A 23,130-nucleotide genomic window follows, 5' to 3' on the forward strand; every position below is an offset into this window, starting at 1 on the left:
AAATAAATGACACAGGAAGGGGTTCTAGTGCACACTTACATTTGGGATTTTCTCCCCTCTTACAGCCCTCTACTGTTACATCACTTCTTCAGCCCTAGGTTYCCCCTTGCTGCCAACTGGGTCGCCAAACTGGGAAAAGGAGCAGTCAGGCAGAACTCCAATGCCTGCAGACCAACTGTGTGGGAAGGCAAGGCACTGCACTCTGCTTCTTGGGAATGGAGCAGGGACACACAGCAATTGGCAGGGGCACACAGCCACCAGCCAGAACCATCTCCTCAGTCACTCAGCCAGCTGAGCAGCCAGCATGGCATTCCCATCCGGAGGCAGGTACTCTCCACCTTCAGGCACAAACAGCAGAACATGCTCCCAAGGGCATCAAAGAAATCACCACAGTTTGGACACTTATTACATTTTCCAGGAAAATCTTTTCACCCAGCCAAGATGAACTAAATTATGTGTATGAGACAACTTCTATAAATAAGTGAACTTTGTTCTTTTGTAAGGAAGCTTTGAATTTTATGTTGCTGTTTTTACTCAAAGTACATTTACAAACACCAGGATCAACTACCTCATCCCACTAGGATACTTTATCTTTGTTAAAATCCCTGACTCTTGAAATCAACCKGATGTTTTGGGCAGAGCAACTTTTTAGATTACCTGYATATAAACARACATAGAAAATGCTTGYATAAATGTTCCTCTTCAAAAGCWAAAGGTTTTAACTAATTATTTTAATCTCAGTATTTTCTCTAAMAATTTTTAAAAARTGTTTGTGATAAWKTWTYTYMARMWKYTKRARAWAMWTTATTTAGAACAMACCTCTATTTTYCTCATAGRTGCTCAAAGCTCTAGAGAACATGTTTTAAGAAAAAAACAAAAGCACAATAATGCTTTCCAAACTGGTACAAGTGACAGAAAATGTAGGTTTTGATATGGAGAAAGGACTACTTCAAGAAGACAGAGTATCTTCTTGCACAACAAGGCATTCTGTTTGATTTTAACAGACTGTAAATAGTAGCACTGTTTGTCTTCTTCTTCCCTCCACCTCAAGACATATTTTTGAAAAAATTATCTTCCAAAACACTTAACCTCCTCTTTCAAGCACAATATTATGAAGCTACATACCTAATGCAGAAGCTTTCTAACAAGTGTGAGACCTGATCTAAGGCTTCAGCAGGAGGGACTCCAACAAGAGAGAAGTATAAAACTAGAAATATGCATAAGTACAAGTATCAAGCACACATTTTAATTCCTCATGACAATTCTGCCCTATTGAGCACCAGAAAGGGTCACGTGCTTGTACTGAGYGCAAGGCCAAACAAATACAAGAGAATGGAATGCCACCTGAGAGGAGGTCTAATTTATGTGAGAACATCTTAGCAGATTATTTGTACACCTATTTACATAGGACTGTTCCTGTTTCAAGTGTATTAGACAGATGAAACTGTCTAATATCCCATAAAATCCCATTAACATACCCTTGTTTAAAACATATGGCCATGCATGTATTTGACAGCACTGTCCACTCTAAGGTGCTGTATCAAAAAAAAAACCCCACATCAAGGTTTCTCAATGATTAAGGTATTGACCCAYTAAACTAAATTTCACTTAACATGGGGCAAAGCATTATGTAGGCAGTGATTGAAAGTTCTCACATTACCCTGTGGTCTCAAGAGAGCAAAYCTGCTGTGATGATTCACATCCTGTTTTGAATCAAAGAACACCAGTGCTTCCTCCTAACTGTATGTGCTAATTTCTTAAGCAAAATACCATTTYCTAGGGATACAATTTGATTTTTCTTAAAATTTCATTCTGACCAGAGTGTGAAACCAAAAGATAATCAGAATTTCTGCACTGCTCTAGAAAGACAGGCCATTGGAGTGTGCTCAGTAAAGCTGTSAGAAAAAAAGGGCATTAAATAACAACAGTGGACCTCAAAGAAATTAACTGTATCTCTTTATTGTTAACCAATGAATGTTATCCAAAATAGTAGATGTAATTGTAGCTTAATTGTACAACACAAAACATGGTACTAAAGGAAAAAGATTGTGGAAAATTACTTCACCAAGTAATCATTAAATGTATTCTTAGTATTTCTGCACCAGTAAGTGTTCCCAGCTGCTGGTGACAGCAGCTATTACCACCTTGTTCATTGTTTAAATCCATATTACAAATGGTTATTCCTGGTTGTTTAGATTAAAAAAAAAAAATCACACGCCTTTATAAATGGATCTAATCCATTTAGCCCTACTCTACATGTTGTAGATTTATGAACAACAATCTTTACTGGTGTTTTTCCCCAACACTGAAACTGATGGATCAGTGTTAGTGCACACTTTTCAGGGAAAATGAAAACTCACTGGAAGCACAGTATTTCACCTGCTATGGCAAACTGTTCAAAATACTTTGGAAATTTGCTTAAGCTTCAGTGTATGAAGCCTGTGAAACAAAAACTGTTCTTATAATGCATTGCAAGTTGAAACACCAACTTCCACCAAGCAGCATTTTGAAGCATGTGCACAGCARCTGCACATCAGTCTTCGAGGTTAAGCCGATATGTTTAGCCCCACAAACCAAAAATATATTAAGGTATCTTTATTTAATTTTCATGATGTCACCCCACATAGCCAAACTTTTACTCTGCAAAATAAAAAAAACTTAGTTGGACTGTTCATAAGAAATTTAAACCTATTGTGCATGAAAAAAATGTTTAATAAAATGGCAAATTTTAATAGATAAGTGTAAATTTATGAGTGCATAATATCAAACAGAAAAGAAGCTGAACCATCCGCAGAGAAACCTAGGTTCCTCCACAGTAGATATTTACTAGGRTACTCTAACATAAGCAGTAACTCCAGTCCACCTTAACTTAAAGTTATTACTAAAGTTCAATTTCTAAGCAAATTTCTCAAAAAAGCAGGTTTCCTTTTCAAGAGGGAAAGGATTTAATGATCTGACATCAGATATGACAATTACAATATTAGCTTCACTGAAAACTGAAGCTACAAACACTTTTACTCAAATTCTGGGAAGTTTCAATTTGTTATTTGAAACCCAAACTGACTGACAYGCACATTCTACACCCTTCCCAGAATATAGTATACCAGTGACAGGTTACAGCTTTAAAACACAACAGACGTTTTTACAATTTAAACTCAACAGAAGGCAGTTAGACAGTATTTAGCACTATAAATCCATCATAAAGTAAAATAAAATCTTAGGAGTAAGGGCTCCTAGAAATCTATGGTATCACCATGTAGTGATAGCCAATTTAAACAGCTTTTTTCATGGTGTTTGAAGGACCAGTCATCATGTACATAGTAGTGAGGTAGGATACTGTCCCCTCCCTGGGACTGATGTTTTCATATGCTCCCTTGCCAGAAAGGTCCAGGTCTCTCTACTGCAAATAAAATAATTACAAGCAAATAGCACATTAAACTTTATTTTTTTCCCTCTTTGCTGCATTAGAACATTTTGCGCATCTAAAAGAATCAGCTAGGAAAAGCAATACTTAGTCAAGCCTATCAGCAGCCATGTGCTGCCCACAGGTAGTGTTCCATGTAAAAACATTTCCTGGAACTACCACCTGCTATCCAGACCTTTGTGAACAGGTAGGCAAAGAAAACCATCAATGATGACAGGACATGAAACACCAAAGAATTTCACTTGGGAGAAAACAAAACAAACACAAAAACCCGCAAAACAAAACAAGAAAAGAACAACCAAAACTGAAAGTGAGCAATATCAAACTCTTAATGGGGTAGCTACATTGAAAACTGATTTCAAACTTCACAGTGAAATAGTACCTATCCAGTTTAGGTTCAGTTCCATTCTTCCTTCTATTTTTTAATGTTTAGGCAATATATACACTTCTTAATCATTRTATACTTCACATCTGTTTCCAAAGGGGAAAAGAACTCAAACAAACAAACTGAAAACACAATGGGGAAAAACCTGCTATTAACCTCCACACCGTCCCGCCACCCAAAACCTAGGGTTAACAGACTGCCTTACTGTTGAATAGCTTCCCCTAAATTTTCTTCTTGTCACTGTAGTCAACCTGGTATTAAGTGCTTTGGCAAAGTGGGGTGCAATCCATCAAATCTGCAAAGGCCTGCTTTTTTTCTCTGTTGGTGGTTCAGCTTTACGAGGAACATATATGCAAAATACCAGCTCTCACATTGCTTCAAACTCATCAATACGCTGCTTTGTATTGCCTTGTCGGATTTGCCGGAGAGTCTTGTACTTATCGCGGCCCGCTTTAACATTCTCAGCATGAAGGACATCATTTTGTGTTTTCTTGGTTTCATCTCTGGCTTGAGCCAACTCTGAACTTAAAGCCTGTTGAATAAAATATTTGCATTTAAGTGCTTTGACTAATCCTTTAACGATTCTGGAGTTTCTGATAACAACTGTTCTGCAATTTGGATATGAATTTCTTGAATGCCAACCTATGAAGTGCTTCTTGTGCTGCTCAGTAACTCAAGTTGTGAGGTCTATCAGAAGGAATGCAGAAGTAAAGATAAGGAGAGCATAGKATTCTTTCCTTAAGTAAGTGTAAGCATCAAACTATAAAAACAAAAAAGCCTCATACACCATACAATCCAAGACAAAATGGACCAGCAGGTAAAGCAGGAAAATCACCTTATTTTTCAAATTTTCCTTGACTAAAGACTTATCTCCCTGATTCCGTTCACTGACTAACCAAGCAAGAACACCACACACACACACAGACTACCAAGATAATGCTGCCAGACAAAGTAGCAGCTTTCCATTTCTTCTGTTTTCTTCCCAAATAAACATTGCATAACCAGGGAAAATGTTACCACTAACACTAATTACTATGATTATTATACTTTGAGAGGTAAGACTTAAGTCTGGAAGGGATTTTCAGTTTCAGGGAAGTAAGAGTAATCCAAAATGGGTGTAATTGAGTTTTTGCATTTACAACACCTGTGAGTGACTGCAAACAAACACAAATACTACTAAGCAAGCATCTGCTCATACCACTTACTGAGTTTCAGTATTGAGAAAGGAAAGTATTATGTTTTAACATCCAGTGTCCTGGAAATTATACAGTTATTATAAATGTTTATTGGCCAATGCAACAGCATACTTACACCTTCAAGCTGTAAAGCACARTCTTACATCCAATCTTTCTATATATTCCAGCACTAGAACATCATGACCAATATTGGTTGGTAAATTAGTAATACACCTAATAAATGATAAAAAGGCTGTTTCCTTGGCAGACCATAACACGAGTGAAATTTCTGGCAAAGAAAGAATGAAAACCCAAAGCCTGCTTTATGTTGATACAACTATAAATCTTCATTACCTGGAGCTGTTTCTTAACACGTTCATTTTTCTGTGTTTCTGTTACCCGTTCTTCCTCACTCCTGTGATTCATGACACCATCGGAAGCCAGTTCTGCACTGGCTTCAGCATTGTTCTCATCATGTTCATCATGTTCATTCTCTGTTGGGGGAATAACTGGTGGGGGTGGAGGTGGAGGAGGAGCAGACATCACAGATTTCAGTTCTTCTTTGGTCTTTTCCAAGTCCTCTTGGGCTGCAAAAGCCTAAATACAGTAAATAGTACTTAGCATCTTTTTAAATGAGTAATCAAGAGTCAKAAAAATAAAAATATTTGAAATGTTCTCAGACACATGGAAACTATCCTTTGTAACTGACATGACTAGCTTACACATTGAAAAYTGTCAAATAGAGATACAGAGCCAAAAACAGATATGGCTCAAAATAAGCTGTACTGGAGTCCCAACTATTTTCAGTAGTAGACAAGAGAAGAATGAAAGAATAAGGCAATCCTACTGATGGTTTTCCATTTTTCTTTGCCTCCTGAAATTTAAGGCTCAAGGATTTCCTAGATCAAAGGTGATGTCTTCAAATTTCATACTAAACCAGAACTTAAGAAAATTTGTTCAAACCTTTTTGGAACCCATGCATACAGTAAGTATTCACAKTACTTAGATTTTATGAAGAAATACTACTTTGCTTTAAATTTTTGCACAGCTGCATTTCATGTGCCTTTGTTAATTGTTTTGGTTCATCCTTCCACCAAAACTCATGATTTTATACATCTCCCYTGAGTCATTTTCTTCTTCAACACAAAGCTGTAATCTAGTTCATCASCATACAAAAGGAAGCCATTTCTAATCTTTGACCATACCTTTGTGATGAGAATTTCCCCCCCTTCATGACTACGTAATATCAAGAAAYGAGAACAGAACATAGGCTGGCTTCAGCAGACTGAAGGACAAAAACCTTTAAGAAAGACTTTTCTGAAGCCTAAGGGAAAGAGAGAGATCTGACACTATGAACTTCCAGTGAGATTTCCGCACTCATCTCCCTTAGTGTCTTTGAAGTTCTGACTTCACACAGCGTGGGCTCATTACTTTGTGCTGCCATTCTGAAGCTTCCTCTTCTTTCTTTTTCTTGGCCTCCTCTAGAAGTGCAATCTTGGCTGTGAATTCAGCAATTTCTGCTGCCTGACACAAACAAAAGAACAAAGCAGAAGTTTTAATTTGGWATCACTCTGGCTAGCAGTGGAAGAAAGCAGAGCCTTTGCTATTATCCAACTTGAAAAGAGTTAGTTACCATCCATCACTTCTCTGTGAAAAATATAAATTTCAAGCATACATGATGGGGAATGACTCAGAATACCATTGCCTAATGGAGGTAAGTCCAGAAAAAAAATATTTAYCTTTTGCACTGGGAAACAGCAAGCAGTAGCTACAAACTAACATTTCAGCTACAAACTAGCATTTCAGGCTGTTTAAATAAACAGTCTAATAAAACTTCGCTGGTACTATCATTAAGATTACGATTCTGGATCATAATCTCAGTACYATTAAGCTAAATCTTGCTATTAGAATTGTGCGCAAAGTTCACAGAAGATCAAAAGTTAATTTATAGTTGAGAAATCATTTCTTCTAGAATTTTCATGCCTTTCTTGATTATTGTGCACAAATCTTGAATTATAAGTAGTCTAACACAGAATGTGAGAAGACACTCCAAATACTGGAAATGGGAGGGGAAAGGCAACAAAAAAAAAAAACGCCAACCCCAACAAACCACAGTGCCACCAACTCCCCATCACCACCATCAAGCTTCAGAACAGACCTGCCTCAGAGAACAGGCTTCCCAGTGGACTGGAGAAGGAAGTTACTCTTGTTCTCAGCTGGCTAAGCCTGACACTATTAGAAAGAGAATGTAGTGAGTGTTGTCAGTCTRAAGGTGGTCATCTTCTTTTAATTTCCTACAGATCCAGATCCTATTTCTGTCTTGCAAAGCAGTGGCAAGTGCAATGCAATTTTCTAAAACAGTCCCCACAACAATCTGTATCTCACATACTTCTGTGTTTCAGTGTACTTCTTCGTTTGACATAAACAAGAATAAAAGCTARATTTTCAACAATCTTTTTCAATTTGAACCCTATTGTGAGGAAAAAAAAATGAAGCTTCTTACTAGCTGCTCCTGGTTCTTCATCTGATCAGCTGCCTGCTTGGCTAGAGCAGTTTTGGCTACTTCAGCTGCTCGACGCTCTTTCTCCAGGCGTTCTGCTTCCTCTTTTGCACGCCTCCGTTCTTGATCCAGTTCTAGAGCTCTTCTAGTCTGTTCCTCTAGCTCTGCCAAGAGAAAAGTTTGCAGACAAGGTATCARTACCTAGCTTTTCCTCCTATGTATCACAGATACCAGCTGTAATATGCTCAAAATAAGYTAGAATACTAACCAAGGTTTACATGACCTCCTCAAGCTGAGAAAAACTGTTGAGCACGTTACCCAGAGCTCTGTTCCATGTCTGATTTCCCCCCACTTKAAGACATTCTTTGGACACACTTCATCTCACCACACAGTTTTGACAGCCCAGTGTTTCAGGAACTGTCAACTCACTGATAAAATGGAACACCCAACTACATGTACATATACACACTCCTACTATGAGAATATTTTATGTACATTAAATTGTTCTCTTAAAGCAAGAAAACTCTTCTTCTTTATGGAAATGCCTGACAGATTCATTGACYGCAGCTGAAAATTTAGGCACACGCCTCCAGCAAAATGACCTAAGACCAAATGGAAGGGTCAGAAAAATTTTCTGTGCTTCAGAGGAGAAAAATTTTAAATCAAGGGAGAGATAATACCCATCTACCTGCCTGCTTAGCAAAATAATGAAATCTAAAGGGCAGAACCCTTAGTGAAACAGGAAGAAGTAATAATCTACCAGTACCGCAAGGTAAGGTTTACACAGACAAAATACATTCCTCCTCAGATGTAAAAAATTAAGTGACTATGAACAGAAGTCTTTCTAAAGCTCTTYGCTGGTTCTAATGATAAAATTTCTGCTATGTTTTGGCTAGTACAGCTGTCACAGACGCCTGCACCAGAAAACCAAAGCAACTACTCTTTTTCCAGCAATCCATTTGCCYTCACCATAAGCTTTAAMGCCATAAAAGCACCTCCCAAGGTAWGCTGACATATACTTCACCTCTGCTCTTCTTGTTTGAAACAGAGGTCTCATATCACTACTATTCTTCAGTTGATTTCCCAGGCCTACTACTACTTCAGTTATAAAATTAAATTAACAGCATCTACAAATGCAGTACCTAGAAATTAAATAAAACACAAAGCTATTTAAAAACATAACTGAAACAAATCTTCCCATGAAGCTGGAGAATACAAAACTGACACAGACCAWATATAAAACCATTTATATAAAGGCTTCTCCACATGGGAATAGAAGGCTTAAATGACCAGCAACACATGAACATTATGTATTGCATCCGAAATTAGGCTATAATGCTCACAAGTTATGAGAAAACGTGTATTGTCAAACCTCCAGAATTAACCTGATACTGTTTTGTCCTGGGCCAAACAGCTCTCCCTAAACAATTCCGTGGCAGTCAGTGTGCTACCTGTCTGGATGTGTCCAACCTGTTCTGCATTGAAAGACTGAAAAATGCAGGAGTAGAATGGGAGAGCAGTGGCAGGCATATGTAATTTATTTGCATAGATTTAATCAGTGATTCTCTCTATCATGCTTGAAGCCAACAGTTAAGAAAAGAAAGGAGCAACAAAACTTTTATGAATGTGAACCAAACCTGAAGTAGAAAAAAAAAGAACATGGAGAGGAGGGACTGGGAAGTTACTGAGACAGGGATTCTACAGGGTGATTAAACACAAAGAATTGTGATTGGTGAATTACATGTTTTGTCACTAATATCTGACAAGACTAATTTTCAACTTCTCAAATCTTACAAGGGAATAGGAAAGAAGGAAGGAAAAAGGAGTTTCCAAATTAAATTTAGAAATTTAAATTCAACAAAATCCTAGAGAAAGTACTTTGAATCTTCCCCTGATTTCCCTGCTCCCTCCAACTCCAGGTTTTCAGCACTTTAGGCATTTCATAATTCTGAGTTGAACTTTGTATGCATTAACTTTCTTTTTACTGTATCAAAACTTTTGCTATGTTAGAAATTGGTTTTATATTAAAAAGATATACAAATGCATGCATACCATCATTTAAACACTGAAAAACAGTATCTCTCATATAAAATAAAACATCACTAAATTTTTGCCACTATTAGTAAARTAAAACTTAACCCCCCCACAAAGTAATAAAATACACCAACATACAGAGAGAACTGTGGAACTGAACTACCCCACTAAACTAAACACAGTCACCAGATTTAAGAAATCTATGGTCTCACCTTTCTGAGCTTTCATTGTTTGCTCCTCAATTTGTCTTAAGCGTTCCATTAATTCCTCCTTTTCACGCTCTATTCTTTCCTTTTCCTTTTCTGCAATCTCCCTTTTCTTCTTCTCATTTTCTAATTGTGCCCTGAAAAAAATAACGACAAGGTTTTTTTTTACCCTCCAATATTAAAGGCATCTTTAGATGATGGTAGCAAATTTTTCAGTTTACTCAGCTAGCAAGAAAGCATAATTTTAAATTATTCTAATTCAGTTTCTGCTTCAAAATACTGTAGAGAAAAACAATTTATGAMCAGAACAGATAATAGCCTTGGTTATGGTTCAACCAGGTAAATTCACAATCACATGAACATTTTAGGCATGATGTTTCATTTTGACTAGAAATATCAGCAATAATTTTTAAATGCACAAAAGGTAAGCYAGGACATTCTTCACGGAACTTGCTTTAAGGGTTCACCGGTAGAGTCTAAAATTCCCTAAGGATCAAGCAACAGAGAAGTAAGACTTTCACAAAATATGTAAGGGGGAACAAGAGTACAGCTTCTATTACTGTGCTGAATGCTCAAAAAAGATACGTTTTTCTATTAAGACAGGTGAGCCACGCCAATCCACAAACCTGCTTAAATAGTGCAGAAAGAAAAGGAGCTCTCTTTTTTCTGGAATTCTAAGATATACGATATTCTATGACTTCTTAAAAAGGCAGAATTTTTTTCTGTTTCATGGAAGTTTGTTAATTACCTTTCCAATTGTTTCTGATGTTTCTCTTCTCTAGCTTGGGCCTTCATCTGTTGCACTTCAATTGTATCGGGTTTCCTTCGTCTCATGTACAATTCATGATTTCCCATACACAGTGCCAAAATTCGCTTGTTAATTCTCAGACGGGGAGCATAAAAAACAAAATCCTAGCAAGAATAATTGCAGTATATCCATTAATCTAAAAAAATACATTTATTGCAAGATTCAAAGTATTATTGCATTCTTGCACTGGTTAAATAAAAACTTACAAATTTTGTAAAACTTTAAAAAAATAAAATTTTGACATTTTGAGCAAGTGAACATCATAATCTATAAATGTAATAACTGTCAGAAACTTGTAAGATAAATTCRAAACTCTACCTAGAATACTACAGAAATTAGCTGGTTTACATAAAATTATTTAAAATTCCAAAAACATAAGACTATTCCTGTACTCTATTCTGAAGACTTTTGACCTAGAAAGCCTCATGAAATGAGACTACTGCTGTAATAAAAAAAAAACAAAAGCAAAAAAAAACAGAGGAGGGAAAAGGCAGAGAATTTAGCCTCTTTTGCTGTCTTTTCAACACATCATAAAGTATTAGTTGACTTAAAACTCCCAACAATTTAGGTGTATCAAACAGAATGAAAAAAGGGAAAAGAAACATACCATATTTCAAAACTGGCATTTCCTTTTGACTCGTCACTATTCTATCAGTAAAAATAATAAATATCACCAATATTTACTCATGCCTTAATGCCAGAGCAAGTCCCTGCAGGCTTAAATCTCTTCATATACCACAGGACACTATTCTCCACACTACTTACAGGGGCTTTTTTGTCAATTGGCTTTATGACAAATTTTTTGTCGTTAAAAGAGATGTTTCTTATTTCGCTCCAAGGAAAACCAATTTTGGGTGTAAGCCTTCAAAGAGAAAAAAAGTTCTCATTAGAAGCAGCAAGGATGAGCACTTTTTATATAAATGTATTAAACAAGGCATATGTCTGTACCATTGTCACTATTATGCTTAGTTACATCTAGAATATTGCATTCACAACATTATCTTTTAATGTAAACATAAACAACATTTCAAGCATGTTTTGGTAGATTTTTCTTTATACAAATATTCCATCAAATGAATTACATTTTAATAAATAACATGGCATTGTAACAAAAAAAATTTTGATTTGTGATTCATTCTACAACTATTACCTACATACTAAACATCACAACCATGTACTCATTCTTTATATGGTATCGGTAATTTTATTTTCAGTGAAAAGAGTAACTATTTAAATTCGAGARATTGACATTTCAAATACTGAAATTAAAGTAGCTTTCAGTCATGTTGTATTTCTGTTTACCTCAGATTTAAGATGTGCTCTTATACTGTCAAAATTCAAGTTAAGTTTATTTTGCTTGCATCTTAAGACAAACAAATTAAGTTTGGAAATTGTTACAATGTATGCATCAACTGCATAACAGTAAATATTTKTCTCTGTCAGCACAGAAGGTTTTTTTAATTCATATTCTCTTAATTATAAACATAAGAAAATATTTAAACATTTGATTGCTAACTATCAGGTGCTAGGAAATACCAAAAAYTGCCTCATAACTCAATCTGATATGAACATTTTGAATATCTTTCAGGAGTTATATTGCCATCTAATGGCAATTAAGGCTTACAGAATTTTGTTACAGAGTACATACATCTAAAGTTGACTGTTCCTATGTGGAGTTTGACACATCATGTTTAACTTCAAATCACTATGAATACACTGTTGACATCAGATATACTTTTTTCTTTACAAGCACTTAGTAGTAAGTCTGTTGTTCAATTTACAAATYTTTCACACTTCCTACATTTCATCTTTATCCCTATTCAAGTAGAACAGATTATTTAATCTCTTTATAAGGACATAACTGAACTATTTTTTTTTGGTGTCTAAAAGGTTTCACTTTTAAATACCAAAGTCTTTCATACTCTACCAACTACAATCCTTGTCATGGTTCTTACAAATGTTTCTCATTAAATATGTTTGTCAGCTTTAAAATGTTCTTTTCATCCTGAAGGGAATGTCTTGAGTGAAAGGTACAGAAAAAAATATATAAAGATGGCCTAGCTGTAGTAATTCATATGAAGAAATGTAAATTTAAACTTCCATAGAACTGCTCTTCCTTTCCCTTCTTTTGCATCCCTAATCTTTAAAATTCAAACATTCTRGCAGTTAACATGTCTCTCTCCCTATCGCTTACAAAGATTAGAAGAACCTGTTTTGCTAGATCTTACTGAATGCACAGTAAGGTGGGGAGTGCATAATATCAGGTGGTATCTCCTAGGACAGAACTGCAAAATGAGAATTATCCACTTACTTATCATCATGCTCATAAATATTCAGGCCCAAAGCATCAACTCCTAGCCACAATTCAGTTCCTTTTTTATTCTTTATTTCAAAATAGTTGACTCCATACATTTCCAAATCTTGTGCTATCTTAAGGTATTCCATCATAGAATCTTCCCTGAGGAAGGAGAAAAATTGGTATRAACAACAAATCATACGTACATTGTAAGAATAAGGGAACTGCAGAATAAACAGTGGGGGTAAAATTTAGTTATGAATTAAAACTCTCTTTGAAATAGCTTGACTYAGATACTTTTAAAAACTACACCTTAATGTCCAAGGAGAGTTCAATCACTGGACTCRGTCTTTCTGCCCCAAGAGCTAAGGAAATACTAAATGTATTTTAGACGCAGGCAACTGTGGACAAAGGCAGTTGACAGCTTTACCAGAAATCATATAGGCAAACCAATAAACTAACTGGAAACTCAACTCTCATGGCAGTCTCTCATAACTAACCACCCTAGTCAAGGTAAAAGAAAGCCATCTTCTACATTAACACATCTCAAAATGCATCCTAATAACAATGAAAAGTATTGTGAACATTTTTTTTAACATGATTACCTTAACATTCCCCTGTGTTCTTCATGCCAGTTCTGTATTCTTTCTTCCCACTGTTCTTTTGTCAGTTTGTGCTGTTCTAAGACACTGGGAATAGAAATTGTTGCCATTAAATGACAATGGCAAAAAAATTTAACCTCTTTTCTACCACAACACAACATATGCTTTAACTGAATAAACTTAAGGATGACTTCCTATCCATTACTCATATTTTCAACACAGAAATTAACTTTGTTTTTCAACAAGTTAATTTCTAAAATAATTTGAAAGTCACTTTTTTCCTGGTATTTTATATTCTTTGTAATATAAAAGTCAGACCATCGCATACTTTAACTTTCAGTTACATCATAATTGTAGTATTTTGAACAGTTACASAATCCTCTAAAGACAATGCTTGTAAATTAATCTCCTGGTATAAATACAAAGATACACTCAAGCTTTCATTCTGTTGTCATTTGAAAGAAAAAGTATGACACTACAAGTTAGCAGACAACCTTGTTGRGATTGTTTTTGTGCATGGGGTGCGGGGTTTTTAGGTGCATTTTCTTTGTTGTTGTTGGGTTTTTAGGTTTTTTTGTTTGTTTGGGTTTTTTTGTTTCTTCTTTATACATAAAATCCATAGGAAAGCAGCTTCACAAATCTATTTGATGCTTAATCTACAARAGCCTGTAATGATGGAATTGTATTTTGGCCTACTAGAACTTTCAATATAGTACTATCAARTGCATATGATAACCAGCATTTCAGGCATTCCTGGAGAAAATGTTTTAAAGAACAATTAAYAAATCATCTGAGCATTTGTCTACTGAAAACGATCACCTTTAGTACATGAGTTTGTGCTGCACCCAAGCACTTCAGTGTTCGCAGATTATCATCACAACTGAGCAAAAACCAAGATTTGTGAACATATTCAGTCATGCCAGTTTTACATCTCCCYGACTTCCCAACCAAGGATGTTTTTCTAGGAAGCCTATACAAGAAGTATAAACTTCACCATCACAAGCTGGAAGCAAAGAGCCAAACCCAAGCTTTTCGCCAGGATTTTTAAAAATCAGAAATGTTTTCAGAAATATTTCTTTCAATACTTCCTCAAGATCTTTGAAATGCCTTTTTGTTTGCTAGAAAATTCTCAAGCTTAGGTATGCTAAAGAGTGAGCTTCCAGTTTAATTTTCAAACCAAAGAGACAAAGCATATAAAGAAACCTTAAAATACACCATGGCTCTCATTTCTTTGACAAGGTACTAAATATAACATATTTAATAAGCACATCTTTGTCCACAACACACCACTATGTATTCATCTATAYTAACAAAATTATTTAACTTTGTACATTTGTGTTACTATCCTTCTCTTCATGCCAAACACACCAGGAGCAGCATTTCAGCTATGTAAAGAAACACAACTATAATCTTGGTGCTTACTTTCCCTAACCAACTATATGTGTGACTGACAAAAAGAGTTTATTCTTGACACCAGTGGCAACAATTTAGTTTCTAAATTTTCTGTTCAGGCTAGGACTTTACTGCAATATATTTTATTTGAAATACACTTTTACTTTCGGGAAATCATTATTACGTGTACAAACACATGGAAACTGAAGAAAAGGAGAGAGTAGCAAATGAATTTTAGTTACATCTATACTGGAGTATTTTGATTTTACTTTAGCGGAAACAGKTCTCCAGTAAAATTACATTATTTTGGAGTACTTTAGAAATGTTTTTAACTARATCTGGGAAGGTGTTTGTGGACAGGACAGGAAAATAGGTCTGAAGAAACCTGTGGCTGTGATGCTTTTTTGTTATTAAAAGTCTAAATTAGGATCTCCAAATTTTACTAGCAAAAAGGGGAACTCTAAGAAAGTCATCATTCAATGTATGTTATCATTTAATGTTTTATTATAAAAATGTGTTTAGTTAAGTTTATACACAGCAGCTGATGCAAAACCCATCTCACTCACCGCTGAGGAAGAAGCCGGTCATTGGCTAGGTAGCCCAGTTTATGGATCTCCTTACTGTAATCCCCATACTTGGACTGGACAGCATAAGAAGCCAGAAGAACTGCAGTTTCTGGTGGGCAATATATTTCATCATTTAAGATCGACTCTTTGACTTGCAGGAAGAAAAGTCTCTGAGTTATTTCCTGAATTAATTCTTCAGATACATCCTCTGGAAAAAACTTGGCCCTGAACTTAAACTGCAATGGATTTTCTTTCCGTACATCTTGCTGTGTTACCTGAGGGAGAGGAAYAAAGAGAAAAATAAAAAGTGCACTAAATGGTACATGAAATGTTATTAAATAGTACTTAACTCTTAAGCTCCTCTACACTGAAACCCAGTCCTTCCTGAAAAGCCCACTATGAAAGGTTCACATGGCACAAAGAAGCACATCAATTTGAATAAACCAGACAATTTTGAAATACTATTTAAAGGCTGATTAAGAGATTTTTCTGTAGGCTTGTGTGAAATTTGTATTTATCATAATAAAGATCTGGAAACTAAGAAGTTGYAACAGTCATTAAAAAGATCAAAACTATATCCAAGGATGACTTGCAGGAAGTAATAAATTAGAGTCTAACAAGGGTTCTTCAGCAAGAACTGTAGCACATTTCTTCAATGTGAGTGTAAAGTTGGACTCTTTTAAAAGTCTTTCAACTATAGAACTAAATATATGTGCTTTGTTCCTGTGCAAAAACCTTAATTCCTTTATTCACATTATTTTTCTAGAATGGATAAGCTTTAAAATTGTGATTCCTGCAAAGAGATCAGATGTCATCTTAAGACTTACTCTACTTCAGATTTCAACAAAAATTCATTTTTATGTAGAATTCCATTTCATTTACTCTCAGCTTGTAGCACCAATTATGACCAAAGCAAAAAATATTCAAAATTAAACTAATTTTAACACAAAAACAGTAATGTACATTCATAGTAAAGTAATTCTCATACATCCCAACTCAAGCACTTTATTACACATTTAACTTTATGTGCACTACAAGTCCCACTAAAACCTCTTTGCTATACCTGAAATGATGTATCTGTTTGCTTGACTTGTAGGAAGTCTCAAAAAACCATGATTATAATAAATACAACCTTTTAAAYACCAGCATAAGTACATATATTCAGCACTTGAGATGTCAGTTTTAGAAGTTTTGCTCACTTTTTATTATTGTCGTGCATTATTTACAGACGCAGCATTTCACATAAATCTCACAAGTTAAACAGCGGTGCTCACCTTAATAAAATCTTACCTGCACATCTATACTTTATCAGATTTTATCTGTATTTACTGAAAATATGTAAATAGTAATTTAAAAGTGAGAGCCAGTTAATTGGATGSATTTCAGAATCAAATGTTACAAGCTGTTTTAAAGAAAAGATAAATAATCATCTTAGTCAAAGCCAAAAAAATGAGCACACCCTCAGCTGCTTCAGCCTGTACCAGCAACTTAACTTGCTAAAGGTTTTCATAGAGCAATGTGTTCTGTATTTTTCAAAACTGATGCAATAAATCCCAGTCTCTAACCACCTGAGGCAAGCCATTACAATTAACAAAAAATCTGTAGTACTACATGATAATTGTGTTATGAAACAAGACACACATGAAATTCTAGGAGATACATTTGGTCCTTWGCAGGCTTAACTCACTGGATTTACCACAGTGGGACTTTCTCCTAAAACTCTCCCAATTTGCCTGCTAATATTGAAGATAAAAAAGGTATTCTTGATTAGGTTGAACTAAARAACAAGTATCTCCATTCTAAACAGTGACATCAATAAATAATCTGACAGCCAATATTAAAATAAGAGATAACCATTCAAATTCATAAATACAATTTAAAGTAAAATGACCCAGTTTCCAGTAGCTAGGAGATACAAGATATTCAATGCCACTTGGATAAAAAAATAAATTACTTGACAATCTACCTGTTAGATACCTAAAGCTTAGATGCCTATTATTTTTGCCTTGTAAGACATATAGCTGTAYGCATACAAATTCCTGAAGTTCAAATACTTCCTGTATGTACACAYGCCCAAACTAAAACATTTATTCTATTATGTTTTGCTACATGAAAACAGGACAATCATATGAACTGAAGYTTTCCTAATGCATGCATGCATTCCACAGTACTGGAAACTATCTTCTCAAATTAAATATTGATGCAGTTTTGCATATTCTTTTATAACTAATCTAACTTAACACTGTATATTGTCATTTAAAGCAAATGACAAGCTATTTTTCAATTAAATTTGAAGCCAGCTATACCTCAAACATACTTAAAATCCTAAATCAACAAACCTTATAAAGTATATTCAAACTGTACACTTGCCTAACTATGAGGGAATTGTTACCTTTTTATTTAGCTTCAGCCAAGTTGAGTAGCCTTTGCTGTCCACATACTGCAGCCCAAAAAACCAGACTTCACGAAGACCAACAGTTTTCACCACCTAAAGATAAATGAGCCATAATAATCAGTAATCACTACAATACATTCTTTTAAYTGGTACTGTGTAGCTTAATAAAACTCCATAAACTATTTCAAACTGGAATGTAATGACGTGTTACAAGTACAAGAAAAAGGTAAAATAGCGGCAAAACATCAGGCTCAGGGAACCCCAGAGTTCTAAATAAAATCAAACGTTCCAAGCTACCAACTGAAGTGTGCAGCTTCTGTGTACATCAGCACCTGAGGAACAGAATGTAGTAACAGGACCCTGAGATTAAAAAACACATCTGGGAAGTGACCTGCAGGCCTATGGAGAAGTGCGTATACTTCGACAGAAGACAACTGGTGAAATGATAATTAAGAGCAATTGTGGACAAGTATGAGTAATGAGGATGAACTGCCTCCTTCAACTATTTCTGCGATCTTCTAAGAGTTAATGATAAAAGGGGTAAGGATGATCTACCTAATTAAACACAAATGACCTTCCTGTAAGATTCCTGATCAGGTCTATCACCAAAAAACTACTAAAGAAACAAAATTATCCTTGAGTAGAGGGAAGCTCATTTTATGGATACACTACTTAAAAAGAAGACAAAAAGACCAAGCTGTTTTCATAATAGAATTGTAGTGTARCCAGTAGGGAAGTCCCCCAAGACTTCAAAAAAGGATGAAACAGACGTGAAAATCTGCTGTAAAACACCTTCCATAAAGACCTGTGAACTAACAGTAAAAAGATGAACCTCAATAAAAGACTATATTTAATAAAAGCAAAACACTGTACATAAAAGACAACAATTTAAATTATGTGAACAGAATTGTAGTGGTAAAGCAAAAAGGCTTTACAAAAAAAAGCTGCTACATTACTATACACATGTATGGTATTCACAAATCTCCTGTGCCACATACGGACTGGTCACACCAACTTATAAAAAAAGGATACTGTGGCATTGGAAATGTTTCAGAAATGCTGAAAAGAATGATCAGTGACTTGGAACATTTTCTGCATAGCTAAGACAAGAACTAGGGCTACTGACAGAGCAATAAGGAAAGATTATACAGGTCTATAAAACTTTCATGGCATGTAGAAGGAAAATAGCAAACGATTATTCATTATTTCTCATGATGTAAGAATTAACAGAAATCATGACATAGCAGGCTCAAAGCAAACAAAAAGAAGCTCTTTTACTACAGAATATAATGAAACTGTGGAACTATTTTACAAGTCTTTTGCACAGCAAAAGCACRTGTGGATTTAATAAGCAATTAATCAGAAAGGTCCAGGAAAGATTATTAAATGACTAAACTCTGGCTCCAAAGATCATGTATGGTAGTACTTACATATGTCATCAGGTTGGACCATGATGCCAAGCTGCTTTACTGAAGGTAGTTTTATGGAAGCATTCAGATGCATGTGAATAGAATTTTACACATAGATCCTCCTCCATTTTAAAGTAGTACTATCGGGTTGCAAAATTAAGATTTTGAAAATTAGAAAATGTTGTAAGATAACATGGCAAACTTACTTCTGCTGCCTTGCATATTTGCATGATCACTTAACAACCATTTGAGTGTGCACTTTTTTTCCTCCTCTATCTTTTTGCCTTTAAGTTCCAAAGCACAAAATGAACAACACTTTGAATCCAACCTGATTGAYGCCTTTAGTGAACACAGTTATTTCCTCTAAAATTCCACATCATTTACTTAAGAACATAAGAAATGGAAAAAACAGGTGTATGTTATCAGTATGGTCCCAAGTAACATAAACTTTGGTGTCCCAACTCAGAAATTTCCAACCTGCTGTTTCTTTTGGCACAGATCTCCTACATAATGCTGATCAAACTACTTATGGCTTTATCAGATGACTGAGAATTCTCTTTACTTAGCAGCTCCCAAGCTGAGCCCTTGTGCGTTATCAGCTCTCTGAGCTGCAAAGAACTGCAGATGCTCAACAGCTCTGCCCGYAAGGCATAAGCAGAGAAATACTTATGCTCACGTCAAAACATTTTGCTCTCAACCCACTGAGGATGGCTCCTGAGATGCACATTATTTAAATACAGACAACCTGGATACAGCAATGCAGAGCTACACAAGTTTGCAAAATCAATACTAAAACCAGCAGAATCCACAAAGAAGGAAAAAGCATTGCCTACACTGCCTCTCAGCTCAAAGGAAAGAGAAGAAACCTTTCTGAAGTTTTGTATCAAGATAATACATACACTTACACACTGCAGTAGCATGATATGAAAATTAAGTAGAGAATGAAAAACTTAGTTTGATTCTGGCTCAAAACTTCCATTAAGTAGCTTCAAGTAAGTGTTCAYCTCATCTATAAAACATTTATCCACCATCACATCCTAAAACTCATCTACTAATAGGCAAGAAAAACTTCTTTGAGAAGAAAAGCAGCCCAAACAATATAGATTTGGTCAAATCGAAACATACACATAAAGACAACCTAACAAGGATTTCATACAATCACCTTCCAAAAGATTGTAAAGAAGGCTTTGGAGACATCTGGAAAGGACAGTGGGGTACAACACAAAACAAAGGAGACACCCTCRCATTCTTTCTGAATGGCAACTACAGTGAACCAAAGCTACTAATGCAGTGCTAACACAACAAAACAACCSCCCATCATTTCCATCAATGTGTGAAAACGTATCCTTCACAGGTTCTTCCTCTCCTAGGAAAGCTACAGATGCTTAACTGGCTAACTACAGGAGGGCAGATCCCCTCTTGCATATTCTGAGCACTGACAGGATAGACTGAGGGACCAACAGCAAACATATTAAAACACCTTCTGAAATGCCAGTAATTAAAAAAAAACCAGCTTGTGTAATAAACAGGAAGTTTACTTAGTTTGACAATGGAAGAGAGAGAAGAGAAAGCCAGAGATTTCAAATGCTGAATTCTTGTCTAGTAGATGAAGATGATGAAAACACACAAATGGAATGCAAAACAAATCAACAACTCCAGAAAATGCCAATCAAAAGCTGAAAAGAACACTGGCTGATAAAAGGTTGACAGGTTGTTCACCATAAATGTAGAGGAGCATTAGATAGCAGCTGAATTCATGGAGAAGTTRTTTTCTGCAAGCAATAACCAAACAGTCCGCTTATGATGTTCACCACTTCTGCATAATCCTTGAAGACTAATCCTTTCAATAACAGTGCAATTCAATTCTCTTTCYGCAAAGAAACAATAACTTTTTGTCTGAAAATTTCATGCTGGTTTTGCAATACAGCTCAGGTCTTGGTGTTACTCTGTATGACTCACACATAAATTTAAGATCAGGCTGAAAATGTTTCTCACGCACAACTACTCTGGTTGATTTTTCTTGACCTAAATTTTTTTTWWAAAAACCCAAAAGTTTTTTCAATTCAAAACTCCAGAGGTAAAAACTCRTCAGATGACAAACACCACAGAGCAAACTGAGGAACAAAGAAAAGAGCATGACAACAAASTCAGACCTGTATCTTTGTTCCCTGTTTGCAAATGCCCCAATTTGGATGAACCTGATTACCTGGGCACRAGACATTACACAGCAGAATGTTACCCCACCCAACAGTGCACAGCAYAAGATAGCAAAGGTTGGCAAAAGACAAGTAACTGTTTAAGCCTCCTATGCCACAGAATACCATACTTTTATTTGATGGTGATGTTGGTTACACCAAAAGCAGGACAGCCCCTTTTTTTCAGTAAGTCTTTCTAAGAGTCATGAAGTTTATTCCTGTGAAGGGGAATACAGGGAAGATATACTGCTACTGACGTTAGAGAAAAGGGCAGGCAGTAAGTGGTAAGAATCAGTCATTTAAAAAAAAAATTGCGAAGGTGATTCCATTTATGTAAAAGTTCAGTGTTAAAAACAATAAACATTCTCTTCAATTTATACACTAAGAGATTTAATTGACTCTAAAAGGTCAACTAAAGGTTTAAAGAACTTTTTCATATTCTCTTAGTACTCATCATTACATACTTCAAGCATCTACAGTGGAATGRACAGAAACAACTACYAGACATTAACTGTTKATCYACTTAAACTGCTTTTGAAGAATAATTTCAGATATTTCCACATTTATTAAGTAAACATATACACCTTGGATCTAGATAATAAAACATATTTATTGATATCTTGTGCAAAAATGACATGACACACTGMCAAGATTCTATTCTTAATGTTTCCTGTAAAACTTCAAAACATAGATTAAAAACTTGCTTMAAGATTCTGATGTCTAACTTTAGAAGAGYGCAAGAACAACCCTGTTTAAGAAATCATTCACTTTGTTCATTTGACTGATGTACAACAGAGACACTATAAAGTGAGTGTCCGCAGTTCTGACAGGTCTGCAATCCCTAAGGATATCAAAGTCATAATTTTCAACTATTCTTTAGTGTTTTCCTTTCCTTTTTTTTTAACATAAATTCCAAACTGGTYTATAGGACAATGTTATTTAGTTCTAACATTTGGGAAGTGAGAAGCCATCTTACAGTGTCCATTGCTGGAAAACAATTGTGTTAGCTTCCATTAATGAACTTACTGTTACATAAATATTTCTAATATATGCAGCAGTAACTATAATATTATTAGACATAAAAACCACAACTAATTTCAAAGCATCTGAAGTCTCACTGGTAACATATTTACAAAGCAGTCTTTAACTTCACTATGTTCCATTAGAAGTAATGACTAACTCACACTAACTCAGAGCATAGCTTAGATAGCTAAGAAAAAACATCCTGTACATGAGAACACTATCACTTTTTCATACTATGCCTTAATAATCACAATACTCTTATGTGTGTATACTATATATACGTAGAGACATTTAAATTACCTGATCAAAGAGCTGCTTGCCTGTTGTATTGGGCTGGATGGCAAATTCCAACTCTGCATCCATTGTGGTTACTCTGACATTGATCTACAGAAAACAARGAAATTAAATCATACTGTAACAATATAATACTTCTGTATCATGTGATTAGCCTGTAAGAAAAATCATGTTCAACAACTGTAATGGTCTTGTGTACGCACTGAACACAGAAGTAAGAAAAACAGAAAATTTGAATCTGAAAAAATTCTCACTTTCRTTTAGTCTAAAAGCATAAACTGGATAGCATTTACCAGTAGGCTGTAGAGAACAAAATTAATCTAATGGCATAGCTGACATCACTACTGAACAGCTGAAGAATATCGGGACATTCAGCTACTGGGCAGTATCTTTTAGARGCTTCCCAAACACATGCAGAAGTTCTTG

General features: G+C 35.3%; 1 protein-coding gene across 2 annotated transcripts in view; it reads right to left on the reverse strand.

Moving 5' to 3' along the window:
• Positions 1–3,925: 3,925 nt before the first annotated feature.
• Positions 3,926–23,130, reverse strand: part of RDX (radixin) — a 35,810-nt gene continuing 16,605 nt past the window's right edge. The window contains exons 3-14 of one of the 2 annotated variants that reach the window (XM_057368474.1): positions 22,711–22,794; positions 17,781–17,876; positions 15,389–15,663; positions 13,434–13,517; positions 12,844–12,990; positions 11,298–11,394; positions 10,473–10,636; positions 9,731–9,861; positions 7,488–7,648; positions 6,416–6,508; positions 5,339–5,581; positions 3,926–4,341 (exon numbers count right to left, since the gene is read on the reverse strand). In XM_057368474.1, coding sequence (XP_057224457.1) covers positions 4,177–4,341; positions 5,339–5,581; positions 6,416–6,508; positions 7,488–7,648; positions 9,731–9,861; positions 10,473–10,636; positions 11,298–11,394; positions 12,844–12,990; positions 13,434–13,517; positions 15,389–15,663; positions 17,781–17,876; positions 22,711–22,794 — 1,740 coding nt within the window. In that variant the 3' untranslated portion in view covers positions 3,926–4,176. Of the gene's footprint in view, positions 4,342–5,338; positions 5,582–6,415; positions 6,509–7,487; positions 7,649–9,730; positions 9,862–10,472; positions 10,637–11,297; positions 11,395–12,843; positions 12,991–13,433; positions 13,518–15,388; positions 15,664–17,780; positions 17,877–22,710; positions 22,795–23,130 lie in introns of those variants that run through there. The other variant, XM_057368475.1, reaches the window with a different exon arrangement.

Source organism: Malurus melanocephalus, unplaced genomic scaffold (genome assembly GCF_030028575.1).
Source record: "Malurus melanocephalus ecotype Western Australia unplaced genomic scaffold, MMel_1.1 scaffold_93, whole genome shotgun sequence".
NCBI lineage: Eukaryota > Metazoa > Chordata > Aves > Passeriformes > Maluridae > Malurus > Malurus melanocephalus.